The sequence below is a fragment of the Maniola hyperantus genome, chromosome 21 (assembly GCF_902806685.2).
Source record: "Maniola hyperantus chromosome 21, iAphHyp1.2, whole genome shotgun sequence".
NCBI lineage: Eukaryota > Metazoa > Arthropoda > Insecta > Lepidoptera > Nymphalidae > Maniola > Maniola hyperantus.
In genome coordinates this window covers 2,639,017-2,652,278 of record NC_048556.1, presented here as the reverse complement: position 1 = coordinate 2,652,278, position 13,262 = coordinate 2,639,017, and the positions used below count along the sequence as shown (strand labels likewise).

The 13,262-nt window shown below is 37.6% G+C and overlaps 1 protein-coding gene across 1 annotated transcript in view; it reads right to left on the bottom strand.

The window, feature by feature from the left end:
* Positions 1-12,608: 12,608 nt before the first annotated feature.
* Positions 12,609-13,262, bottom strand: part of LOC138403855 (uncharacterized) — a 12,876-nt gene continuing 12,222 nt past the window's right edge. Inside the window, exon 4 of the mRNA XM_069505945.1 lies at positions 12,609-12,781. Within this exon, the coding sequence (XP_069362046.1) occupies positions 12,609-12,781 (173 nt within the window). The remainder of the gene's footprint in view (positions 12,782-13,262) is intronic.

The following is a 13,262-nucleotide window of genomic DNA, read 5'->3' as shown; positions in this document are numbered from 1 at the left end:
TTGAGCTATGACGGTTACTCTAGTTCTCCTACAGATCTCCTCATTTCTGATTTGATCGCCCGCTGAGTGACTCTGAACTTTTTTATGAGGCGATGGGTCGACACGAAGACGATAATTATTTTGTACAGTAAAGATTTGCCTTTCTTTTGACAACGCGAATAAGTATATCAAAGCGAAGATATGAAGAATAACGACACAAATTACAAAAATTACGCTCATTTGACAAAGAGAATGGGAATTATTAAATTTTAATGGCGATGACTTGACGCGGCGACGCGTGACCCGGTCAAAGGGAAGCCTCCCTTTGACCCTGTCAGAATGCACGTTCCATTTATGAATATCGCTCGGTGTGAAATGGGCTTAATGCGTTAATTGTCGCGGAATCTCTTTTCGCGTTTGCCGTGTTTGATTTTTTAATTTTTAGGGTTCTGTACATTAAAAGGAAATATATATTATAACGGAACCTACATGCCAAATTTCATGATTCTAGGTAAACGGGAAGTACCCTGTAGGTTTCTTGACAGATCGACAGACAGACAACGAAGTGATCATATACTGGTTCCTTTTTTTCGCTGGAGATATGAAACCCTAAAATATCTTTAACGTACTCCAGTGCTACAGTTCTTGCAATTCACGAAGGCGAGTGGACTTTACTTGTGGTTACGTCGGATACACAGGCATTGCATAAGTGTGCGTGCATGTCGGACCAATCAGTCGCGAGCAAGCGCTCGCAAACGCACACATTCAGTGTACGTATACCGATACGACTTAAACACGAGCATGAGCCACTCGCCTTCGTGGATTGCAAGAACTGCACTAGGATATCATAAAAATATCTTCACTGTACCAATAATTTTAAAACAACCACCCCTATTTGTCCACGCAACTAGCGTCCAGGAAAATGAAATAAAATAAAAAACGAAGCCAATTTACTTCAAAAAAACCCGGATTGCATTACATCAAAGCTTTTTCTATATCAATCCAATATGTTTAGGATTTCACTCAATAGACTGTCCTACGAAAATTAAATTGCTCCCCTATATGGTTTTAAAGGTCTTCCCTGTGTCCATTTTTTCGTATTTTTCTTTTAAAATATCGCGTTTCGTATTATTTGTCTTATTACGTGTTATTGGTAAGGGATACTTTGGTATGCGGGGGGAATAGCAAGTTTTCTTCAGATATGAACAGCAGACGATTGAGTGTAGTGTTTTAGTGTAGCGACACACTTGCCGAAAGTACGGAGCCTAAAGTTCGGTTCAATACGCTCACAATGTTTTTTAAGTTACATTTTTTTTTTTTTTTTTTTTATTAACTATCAAATATTGAACATTTTACAAATACTTTTAACACAACAAAAAAACCACTAAGGTTTAGTATGTTGCTTATCATTCCGTCCATTAATCGATTTTGGGTATAGTGCTTCCATAAATAATATATACATTATGTATAGAAGCACTAGCACTAGGGAGCGTTACATGATAATAATTTGTTATATTTAATTTTTCAAAAATGGGAATTGTTAATATTTGTTTTGAAAGTATGATTTTAACTTGTGTTTAAAGTTAAATTCGGTTAGTCCTGACCTAAAAGTATTATCTAAACTATTTATTAGGCGAGGGATCATGTACGCGCTGGTGCGCTCACCATATTTATTTTTTGCAGAGATGGTAACTAGTTTTTTTTGAGTTACTTTGCGTGTCTGAATTTTGTTAATAACTTCCTTTTGCATGGCTAAATTAAAAAATTGTTCTTTCAGGATCGTAAGTTGAACTTTGTCATAAATATTAATCTCTTTACAATACTTAAATATAAGATTTTCATTATTTTTTGCAAGTAGTTTAATATTTAGAGGAACAATGGTTTTTAAAATCCTTAGTTGCAACTGATAAACATGTTGTAAGTGCGACTTGTCGGTTCGACCATAGCTACTCAACCCCCAATGACAAAACAAGAGTGAATAGGCATCTTCTAGGTAAACGCGTCCCATCTTAGGCCACATCATCACTTTCCATCAGGTGTGATAGTGGTCAAGCGTATACCTATAATGAATAAAAAAATGCTGGATTCGTTATAAATTGAAAATTCAATTGAGATTTCAAATTGAAAGATTGCGAGAAGCGCGAGCAATGGAGTAGTTTGATCTGTTGAAGGATTTTGGTACCTAATAATCCGAATTGTTACAGTACCTATAGCGACCATAAGAAATTTAATTAGAGTTCCGCATCACGTATCTCATTTTATTTAACATCCAATACTAAACCAGTCACCAACCAGTAACATAACGAACCTCGTTAGCACTTAGCGTTTGTAATCCGTCGTAAACTTTACGTTTACTGCCCCGCTAATCCGACGCGTGTAACGCATTAAATGAGTTGAATGGTTAAACGCGTTAAATGGTTAACGCGTTGAGTGTTAACGTTATCAGTTCGCGCGGGCTGTCGTTAAAAATAAATGGCGAGGAATATGTTCACTTTGGTTATAGGCAGGCCGCAGTGCATATAGTTCGTAAGACCGATAGGCCTTGGGGTCCCAAGGTGCTGGAATGGCGACATCGCACCGGAAGACTCAGTATTGAAAGACCCCCCACTCGGTGGACGGACGCTGGATTCAGGCGGCGCAAGACCGTGGCGTGTGGAAGTCCCTACAAGAGACCTATGTCTAGCAGTGGACGTCTATCGGTTGATGATGATGAACATGATGATGATGATGTTCGCTTTTGATAAGAATGTCAAAGCGCTGATAGCGACAACCTCCCTAGTGCAGTGGTAAGCGCTGTGGTCTTGTTAGTGGGAGATCCCGGGTTCGATTCCCGGCTTGAAATTTAATAATTTCTAAATTTCTGGTCTGGTCTGGTGGGAGGCTTCGGCCCTGGCAAGTTACCACCCTACCAGCAAAGCCGTACCGCCAAGCGATGTAGCGTTCCGGTACGATGCTGTGTATGGTTTAGTCAAAACTGCGATACCCCTTCCAGGTTAGCCCGCATCCATCTTGGATTGCATCATCACTTACCAGTAGGTGTGATTGCAGTCAAGGGCTGTAACTTGTATATGAATAATAATAAAAAAATACAGTACCCAGCAGGAGGTTTTGCACATACTTCACATACTTGAAAAAAAACATCGTTTCGTAGTGCGTCGTCTCTCACTTCTGCCGCGTACCTACCTACTGTTGATGACTTAACATAAAATGTAACCATAAACAACTAAACTCAATACCAAAGATCCATCTTCCAAGCAAAACAAATTTCCCCCAAATTATTCACAATGTCTGAGACGATCCTAACTCATTAGCAGATTCGAGTAAGATGATGAGTTGTAAAGACACATCTAAATGCGGCGTTTTATCTTGTCGTCAAACAAGCAAGTTTTAATGGTGATTGGGGAATGGTGGGGTCTTTATATTGTGATATATCTTGACTTGCTTTGAGAAGTAGTAGGATGTAATGGTTGGCTTTATTTAACGGGTAGTTAGCTGAAGTTAGTACTTTAGCCCTTGACTGCAATCTCACCTGGTGGTAAGTGATGACGCAGTCTAAGATGGTAGTGGGCTAACCTGGAAGGGGTATGACAGTTTTTATTAAACCCATACATACCCCTTTGGTTTCTACTTTCTACACGGCATCGTACCGGAACGCTAAATCGCTTGGTGGCACGGCTTTGCCGGTAGGGTGGTAAGTAACCACGGCCGAAGCCTCCCATCAGACAAAGTTATATGATGAGATGGGTTTAATGAGTTGGTTTTTCATCGTTTTTTACCCGACTGCGGTGAAACCCAAAGGAGGATTACGTGTTTGGCGTGTACGTATCTATGTAAGTGTGTCCGTTCCTATGTCCGCTTGTAACTACTCAACATACCTGACTGCCGCGAAGCCCAAAGGAGGGTTATGTGTTTAACCTGTATGTATGTTTGTGTGTATGTCCATTCCTATGTCTGCTTGTAACTACTCAATAGTTCAACCTATTTTGAAAAGTTATACGTCATTAGATTCGTCTTGACGGCGCGAGTGTCACTGGGTACATAAAATTCTTTAAAATATCAAATTGGCGGATTTTATGTGCTTTAATACGCAGCCGAAAACATTTTTTTCCCAGATCCTCAAGTGGAGTATCTAAAATCTATTAAAAATATGCTCCTGAAAAAAGCATATTACACAATTGAAGATTATCTAAATGATAAAAGAGCGTGGATTTGACCTGCAGCTCGTTCCAGCAACGCACTAAACTGAAAATACTATTTTATACATGGCATAATTTTGTACCTATATCAAATATTTGAAAAGAGCAACCGCCGAGTTTCTTGCTGGTTCTTCTCGGTAGGAAAGGCATTCCGAACCAGTGGTAGATGCATTCGACTATTCGTAAGTGCTTGTAAAAGTTTATACGAATAAAAAAGATTTTTATTTATTTATTTATTATTTATTTAAATAATAAAGGACTTTAAAAGGCGACAAATGAACATACAACGCCATGACGTCATCATGACCATCTGCCATTTTACTATTGCAATTGCACGTGTGTGAGTTTAGGTATCGGTAGTACACGACAGCAACAGGTTGAGCTGGCAATCGGGGAGCCCCGCACATCCGCACAGCCCCCGCACCAACCCCGTACGGGCGAGCGCAGGTGACGTGTGGGTGTGCGGCGTGTCCCCCCGCCTCTTACCCGGTTGCCATCTCAACCTGTCGCGGACTAGTAGATATACACCGTAGAAGTACTTAGGGCAGATTAGATAGATAGGTCCATCGATTATAGAAAAAAACATAAGTCTGCCTCAAAGCTCTGTTAACTAAAACAAAAAGCTGCTAATAGATGGCGCTGTAGTATTTCACACCGCGCTCAATCAGCATGTTACGTCTGTGCTATAAACACAACGCGTTGATTTTTATGCTAATTCAATTATCAATCATTTATTGTATAGTTGGTAAACGAATTTTTTGGAATTGGTACCTTTTCTGGTCTCAATATAATTATAATAATATACGGAATACCGAAGATTCGTCTCACTACCAGTAATATATCACTCTTCACATTTCTGATTTCACAACTTGTGAAATATGAAGAGTGATATAGCACTATTATTAATCACAAGTTAGTTTGAAAACTCGCTGGTTCAACAACTTTGTGTCAACTGTCATGTCCTAAAAAAATTATTAAAAAAACCGACTTCAGAAACCGTATAGACCGTATAGAAATGTATGAAGTCGGGCGAGCATAATAAAAGAAACTAGAAATCAAAGCGTGAAGCTCGACTTCAACATGGGAACAAAATTTATTTTTTACTTTGTTGTGATTGTGGATGTCTTTTTTAAAAAAAAAATATGACATAACAGTTGACACATAAAGTTAAAATTGCTCGTGAGAAGTGAGAGGAGATTTTGTACGGACTATATTCAAGAAATCCTTCTCAAAGTTTTTCGAAGTAAATACTTCGAAAAACTATAACTTAGTTGCAAGAGATATTGAAAAATTGAGATTGAATTTAAGATTGAAAAATTAAAAAGAGCAACCGCCGAGTTTCTTGCTGGTTGTTCTCAGTAGGAACGGCATTCCGAACCAGTGGTAAATTAAACTACCTGTCGATTCAAAAGCACTTGTAAAAGTTTACTTGAATAAAAATAATATATTCTATTCTATTTTTAAAAGTGCACGATTATTATTTATTGGTAGCTACTTATACCTACTATAAATGTAGCCCGTGATTCATGCACTGCACAATCACGAGACCGCTTCACAAGTTCACACGTCGCGTCGTGACTAATGTATGTGTTTGAGGATAGTGATTTATCTCCTAAACCCGCTCCAAGCGGCGTTGCTTGCATGTTCTACGACGCAGAGAGGATGTTAGGTGCTAAAATTTTATTTAGGTATTTTTAAGTGTCTTAAAAGAAACTTTCCTCAGCTTTCTTTAAATAACAATAATTTAGATTGTATTATTGTTATTTTTAAAGAAAGCGGAGGATAAAAGGAAAAGGTGACTGACTGACTGATTGATTGACTGATCTATCAACGCACAGCTTAAACTACCCGGACGGATCGAGCTGGAATTTGGTATGCAGATAGCTATTATGACGTAGGCATCCGCTAATAAAGTATTTTTGAAAATTCAACCCATAAAGGGGTGAAATAGGGGTTTGGAATTTGTGTAGACCACGCGGACGAAGTCGCTAGCATAAGCTAGTAATATATAAAAGGAAAAGGTGACTGACTGACTGATCTATCAACGCAAATTGAGCCTCAATAGCTCAACCGGTATAGGAGTGGACTGAAAACCGAAAGGTCGACGGTTCAAATCCCGCCCGTTGCACTATTGTCGTACCTACTCCTAGCACAATCCTGACGCTTAATTGGAGACGAAAGGGGAATATTAGTCATTTAATATGGCTAAAATTCTTTAAAAAAAAAAAAAAGCTCAAACTACTGGACGGATCTGGCTGAAATTTGGCATGCAGATAGCTATAATGACGTAGGCATCCGCTAAGAAAGGATTTTTGATAATTCAGCTCATAAAGGGGTTAAATAGCGATTTGAAATTTGTGTTGTCGAGTATTATATTATATTCGTCATCGTCATATTCTCAAAGGTGTGTGAAGTCTGCCAATCCGAACTTGACCAGCGTGGACTATAGCCCAAGCCCTTGTCATTCTGAGAGGAGAATTTCCTAAAGAGATTCGTTCGGTAGTGAGCCGGCGATGGGTTGTTGCTGATAACGATGAGGATGATAAAGTTAATTAAATGATTTTAAGAAGGTTTTGTAGTTGAAAGCCATAATCGTTAAAGAGAGCTGTAAATCCAGGCATCCTGACTATTCCTGAGCTATCCTCATCGGCCATTAACGCCGGTGGTACCATTTCCAATTAAGCAGATTGCGAGCCGGCGCACTAACCCGCGGTTAAACACTCAATCGGACACTTTATTACCTCGCCTTTTGTGATACCCGCCCGTTTATTTGCGAGTATTCAAAATTATAGTACTACTATTACCGATTCCATAAAGTTATAATAATACTGAGTAGCTGTAATACACAGCTACTCAGTATTATTATAACTTGATGTATTTGTTAATAGGCAACGCAAAAGTTTGAACATCCAAGATAATAATGATTCCAATGATGAATTGACCATAGATGTAGTAAAAATCTATGGTAAAAATCTATTTATACGGATGAAATACAATGATATTACATAAAATCATGCTCACTGATGAGTAATACAGAAGATAAAAGACTGATAATAGACCTATAGACGCCTAATAGCCGGACACTCCCGATCGCGAAGCTTAGGCAGTTTACTACTATTATAACAACTTGATGTATTTGTTAATAGGCAATGCAAAAGTTTGAACATCCAACATAATAATGATACTATTTCTATTCTATTCATAGAAATGAACTGCATATTTTCTTACAAATTGAAACTTTGATGTGTACCAATCTACAAAGTCCTTCGTCTCAGTGTTTGTTAGTCTTACATACTTGATATAAGCTCTCAGAAATATTGCTCGGACCCGTTGTTCTGAAGCGGAGTCAAGTCAAACACCGTCGCACGTGAACCTTCGAGATTATCGAAAGAATATTTTATTGGAACCCCTACTATGGATGTACGTCTTTTTCCTTAATTTTTATTTGATAGGTATTTTACCGGCTATCGTCAAACGTTACTACATTTAACGATAGCCGGTCAATCGCCTATTTTTCTTTGATTTCACGTCATATATAGCTTAATATTTGACATACCATCGATTCAGGATCAAACTGAAAGGTTTTATCACTGTAGTTCACTCTGCTTTACTCAAGCGCCGTGAGAGCTACGTAAAGAAAAATATGCTACAATATTATGCAACGGCCTACGATCACAGCGCAGTACAGACTACAGTCCTACTATGTGCTACATACAGTGTAGCCGTATAGAGTACTAGGTAATTATTTTAATTATTGTAGGTACATGGACAAAAATGTAATAAGTTAGTTGTTCATAACATAATTTTTATTCAACCTTGTTACCTTTAATAATAGACCCGATTGCTTTAAGTTATTGAGTAATACTTACAATTAGTCTTAAACATTATCTAGTACGCTTAGTATAAGATTTTACGTCTCACCAAACGTTGCTAGAATTTGAGAGTCGAAACACAATAACGTCAAAGTAAAATGGACCTAAAGAGCCTTGGATTGAAGTCATAAATTCAATGCCACTGATTTTAATTTCGCAACGTTTCCGCTTGGAGCGCTGGTTATAGATGTGTAGACAAACTTGAGCTTTAAAACAAGGCAGTTAAGATCCAGTTTACTAAAACGCGGAAGTATTTCGACACTCGAATACTATCAACGTTGGTGAGACATAAAATCTCGTACTAAACGTAGTAGAACAGTTATGTGCAGTATTTGACAAGATGTCTCAGGTTATGTATAAGTATCAGATTATATCAAATTATATAAATTGAAAAATATATTGCGTAACCATTGTAAAGCTAAGTAAATTACAATTTAAAAAATTCTTGTTAAAAAATGATTTTATTTTTAAATCGTTATCTTATAAATAGAGTTCAAATTTATTTTATTTCTAGAACAAATAGTAGTATCCTTTTTAAATGCAACCTCTTTCGAACTTCTCGATATTCCAGTAGTAACTTCACCTGCATTAAGTGATTAGTCCCATTTGCGAATATCACAGCTTGACTGGATTGCAATACGGAGAAATACGAACATTTGTTATTCAAACTTTACTTAGTGCTTGATTAATTATGCAGAACCGAACGAGTGTAACTTCGCTTCATTTATAGTATACTAGATGATGCCCGCGACTTCGTCCGTGTGGATTTAGGTTTTTAAAAATCCCGTGGGAACTCTTTGATTTTCCGGAATAAAAAGTAGCCTATGTCCTTCCCCGGAATATAAGCTAACTCTATATGTACCAAATTTCATCAAAATCGGTTGAACGGTTAGGCCGTGAAAAGCTAGCAGACAGACAGACAGACAGACAGACACACTTTCGCATTTATAATATTATAGTATTATAGTATGGAAAAGTATGGACTAGCTTATGCTCGCGACTTCGTCCGCGTGGACTACACAAAATGTCAAACCACTCTTTCACCCCCTTAGGGGTTGAATTTTCAAAAATCCTTTCTTAGCGGATGCCTACGTCATAATAGCTATTTGCATGCCAAATTTCGGCCCGATCCGTCCAGTACCCGTAGTACAAGATTTTACGTCTCACCAAACCAAACCAAATTCGAGAGTCGAAATACTTCCGCGTTACAGTAAACTGGATCTTAAGTGCCTTGTTTTAAAGCTTAAGTTTGTCTACACTTCTACAGCCAACGCTCCAAGCGGAAACATTGCGAAATTAAAATCAGTGGCATTGAATATTTGACTTCAATTCAAGGCTGTTTAGGTCCATTTTACTGTAACGCGGAAGTATTTCGACTCTCGAATTTGGTTTCTTTTGGTGAGACGTAAAATCTTGTACTACGGGTACAGTAGTTTGACTTGTGCGTTGATAGATCAGTCAGTTAGTCAGTCAGTCACCTTTTCCTTTTATATATTTGGATAAATATTTTTTATTAAGAAATGTAAAGTTATTAGACCCCTTCCGGCCGCGGCATGTCGTTACCTAATCTCTATTTTATAGCCATTCGACTATTAACCATTACGATTTCAGCTTACAACTATCAAAGTTATGAAGACATTACACCGAGGCAGGTGATACCATGTTATGGTCATCGTAAAATGCGTTATGGGTTCAGCTATGGCTGTCATGTTTTATGTTAACATAGATAAATCATAATATTATGTGGATTATTTGTGCACGAGAATGGCGTGTGCCTGAAATTATGTATAAAGGGAGTTGAAGAGGGTGAATCTTTAAATATATAAAAGAAAAAGGTGACTGACTGACTGACTGATCTATTAACGCATAGTTCAAACTACTGGACGGATCGGGCTGAAATTTGGCATGCAGATAGCTATTATGACGTAGGCATCCGCTAATAAAGGATTTTTGAAAATTCAACCCCTAAGAGGGTGAAATAGAGGTTTGAAATTTGTGTAGTCTACTAAGCTTGTTTAAAACATGATGAAGAATAAGCAGAATAGGTATAATAACAGTTTCAAATTCTACTGCTGCATTTCCAATGTTCACTATTTCCTTTGATTTTAATAATCTCAAAATCATTGCGTTTCACCATAAACACACCCCTTTCACATAAGCATTTTAGATAAATCTCTGTTAAAACATGTCGCAGCAACAACAATCATTAGCAATCTTCGCCTCGCTCCGTCGCGCCCTGTGACTCGAGACTAATGATTGTTTAAGAATGTTTTGTTTACTGTATATCTTATCTATACAGGTTGTAACCACAACGATGGCAAAACGAAGACAGGTGATAGTACTGATGATTACTGATATGATACCACAAAAACAAACGCAAAAAATATAAAAAAAACCGTCCAAGTGCGAGTCAGGCTCGCGCAACGAGGGTTCCGTACTACAGTCGTATTTTTGCGAAATTTTGCACGATAATTCACAAACTATGATGCATAAAAAGAAATACAAATCTGTTTTAGAATGGACAGGTGAAGACCTTTCATATGATTCCCCACTTGATGTAGTCAGTCACTTCAAAAGTTGAAAATACTAATTATTAGTTCATTACCACAATTTAATGTTTTTGTGTGATGTAACCACAAATTCACGGTTTTAAGATTTTTCCCCGAATGTCAGCTATAAGACCTACCTACCTGCCAAATTTCATGATTCTAGGTCAACGGGAAGTACCCTGTAGGTTTCTTGGCAGACCTACAGACAGACAGATAGACAGAAAGACAGACAGACAGACAACAAAATGATCCTATAAGGGTTCCGTTTTTCCTTTTGAGGTACGGAACCCTAAAAATTCTATAGTTTTGTAAAAGTTTACGATAATTCTAAATAAAACATCTGACTGACGCTAGAGGTCAACGAACGTTGCATAAGTAGGCCACTCGGAGTCAATGCCGCGTCGTAGGGTCATATAGTTGGAACAGAACGGAACCCTAAAAAGCAAGTAAACAGAAGTGTGAATTGGACACATTAAGATATTTTTCCTTATAAAACTCCTATCCTTTCCTTATTGATCGCGTGTATAAAGAAAATTATAGTCATCATAAATTAGTGTAGAAGTTCCAACGAATTACGAGTTGTTTACTCCTTTGCATAATAATATTCAATTCGACAAATAGGAAATACTTGCAGGAATAGAATAGGATTTGGAAATTGAGGATCTTCTTAAATTTAAGTTTAGTCGCTTTTATCTGATTTAATATCGCTCTAAAATACAATATTTTAAGTGAATTTGGAAAATATTTTTCGAACGAAAATACGTTTTTCCTTTTAAAAGGTGGAACACTTTCACGTACATGGATGAGAAGTAGACTATAAACCTTTCGTTGCAAAAGCCTGTGAAAATTTCTTCAAAATCGATTCAGCCTTTAAAACCCTGTTATTTTTCAATAAAAGGCTGATATCAATTTTATTGTAATTTTATTGTAAGTAGTTAGAAAAGGTTTTTAAAAATCTCGTGGGAATTCTTTTTTCCAGTATCTATCCCTGCCAAACATGACATGGATCCCTTGATTTGTTGCTGCGTAATTGAAGGACAAACCAACAAAGAAACACACTTTCACAGTTTAAAATAGGTATAAGTAAACTTGTACTATAAGACAGTGCTAAGGTGATTCTATTTCTAGTTATTTCTATTTATATTCTAGGTATAAGTAAAAATAAATTTGTTTGATATTTTTTGAAAAAGTTTTCTCAAAATAGGGTCTGATTTTCACAAAAGCTTTGAGGCTAAATAGTTAAGACGATGTGCAGCGGGCTCGTCAAATCATCCCTTTTAAACTGTCAATTACGATTGTAGGGATGGAATTTGAACATAGGGAACACCAAAAAAAATTATACTATGGAGAAAAACTTGATTTTAGTTGACAGATAAACTCTTTATTGCCACACAAAATCTTAATATATAAAAGGAAAAGGTGACAAACGCACACCTCAAACTACTGGATGGATCGGGCTGAAATTTGGCATGCAGATAGCTATTATGACGTAGGCATCCGCTAGACTTCATCAAACGAGTTTCACGGAGCCATTGGATTCAGGAGTCGCAATAAAAGTCCCTACAAGACACCTACGTCTAGCAGTGGACGTCTATCGGTTGATAATGATAATGATAATGATAATGAAATGTTAGCCACTTTATTGTGATTATCAGTTTTACCCGTATAAATAAGTGAAATTGATAATGATCACAATGATCGCAGCGATGAAAATGTTAGCTCAACTGGTTGCAAAGCTGAAACAATGTGCAGAACACTTATAAAAATCGATAGACGTTGGGGTCCCATGCTGCTAAAATGACGACCTCACACTGGAAAGCTCGGCGTTAGAAGACCACCACTAGGAGGACAGGCTTCATCAAACGAATTGCACGGAGCCATTGAATTCAGGTGGCGCAAGACCGTGTTTTTTAAAGTCCCTATGTCTAGACACCTATGTCTAGCAGTGACGTCTATCAGTTGATAATGATCATGATAATGAAATGTTAGCCACTTCATTGTGATTATCAGTTTTACCCATATAAATGGGTGAAATTGATAATTACAATAATCGCAGAGATGCAAATGTTGGCCACTTCCAACGGCAGAGCTATGTTCATGGGCACACAGCGCCATATCTTACGTTGAAACGTTCTTATGTTTAAGTATTGAAGGAACGTGTCGATTTCTTCCTTGACCTTTGCATCTGGAAAATAAAGATCTAAATATATAAAAGGAAAAGGTGACTGACTGATCTATCAACGCACAGCTCAAACTACTGGATGGATCGGGCTGAAATTTGGCATGCAGATAGCAATTATGACGTAGGTATCCGCTAAGAGAGGATTTTTGAAAATTCAACCCCTAAGGGGGTGAAATAGGGGTTTGAAATTTGTGTAGTCCACGCGGACGAAGTCGCGAGCATAAGCTAGTATACAATATTTTATTAAACGATCTAAAATATATAAAAACCCAACCCAAACCCTTGAATCTAGACAGGAGAAACTTGGCACAGAGATTTTTACCATGCCCACGTGGAATGGTGCCAAGAATACTGGCTGCATTTCCTCGCTGGATAGCCAGGCTGATCCGTTGCGTAAAAAATGAGCCAGCCCTTCTGTCATCAGATGATGCTATTAATCGCAGTGAAATGTCTCGTAATTTTTTTTAACACTAAGACTATGGCC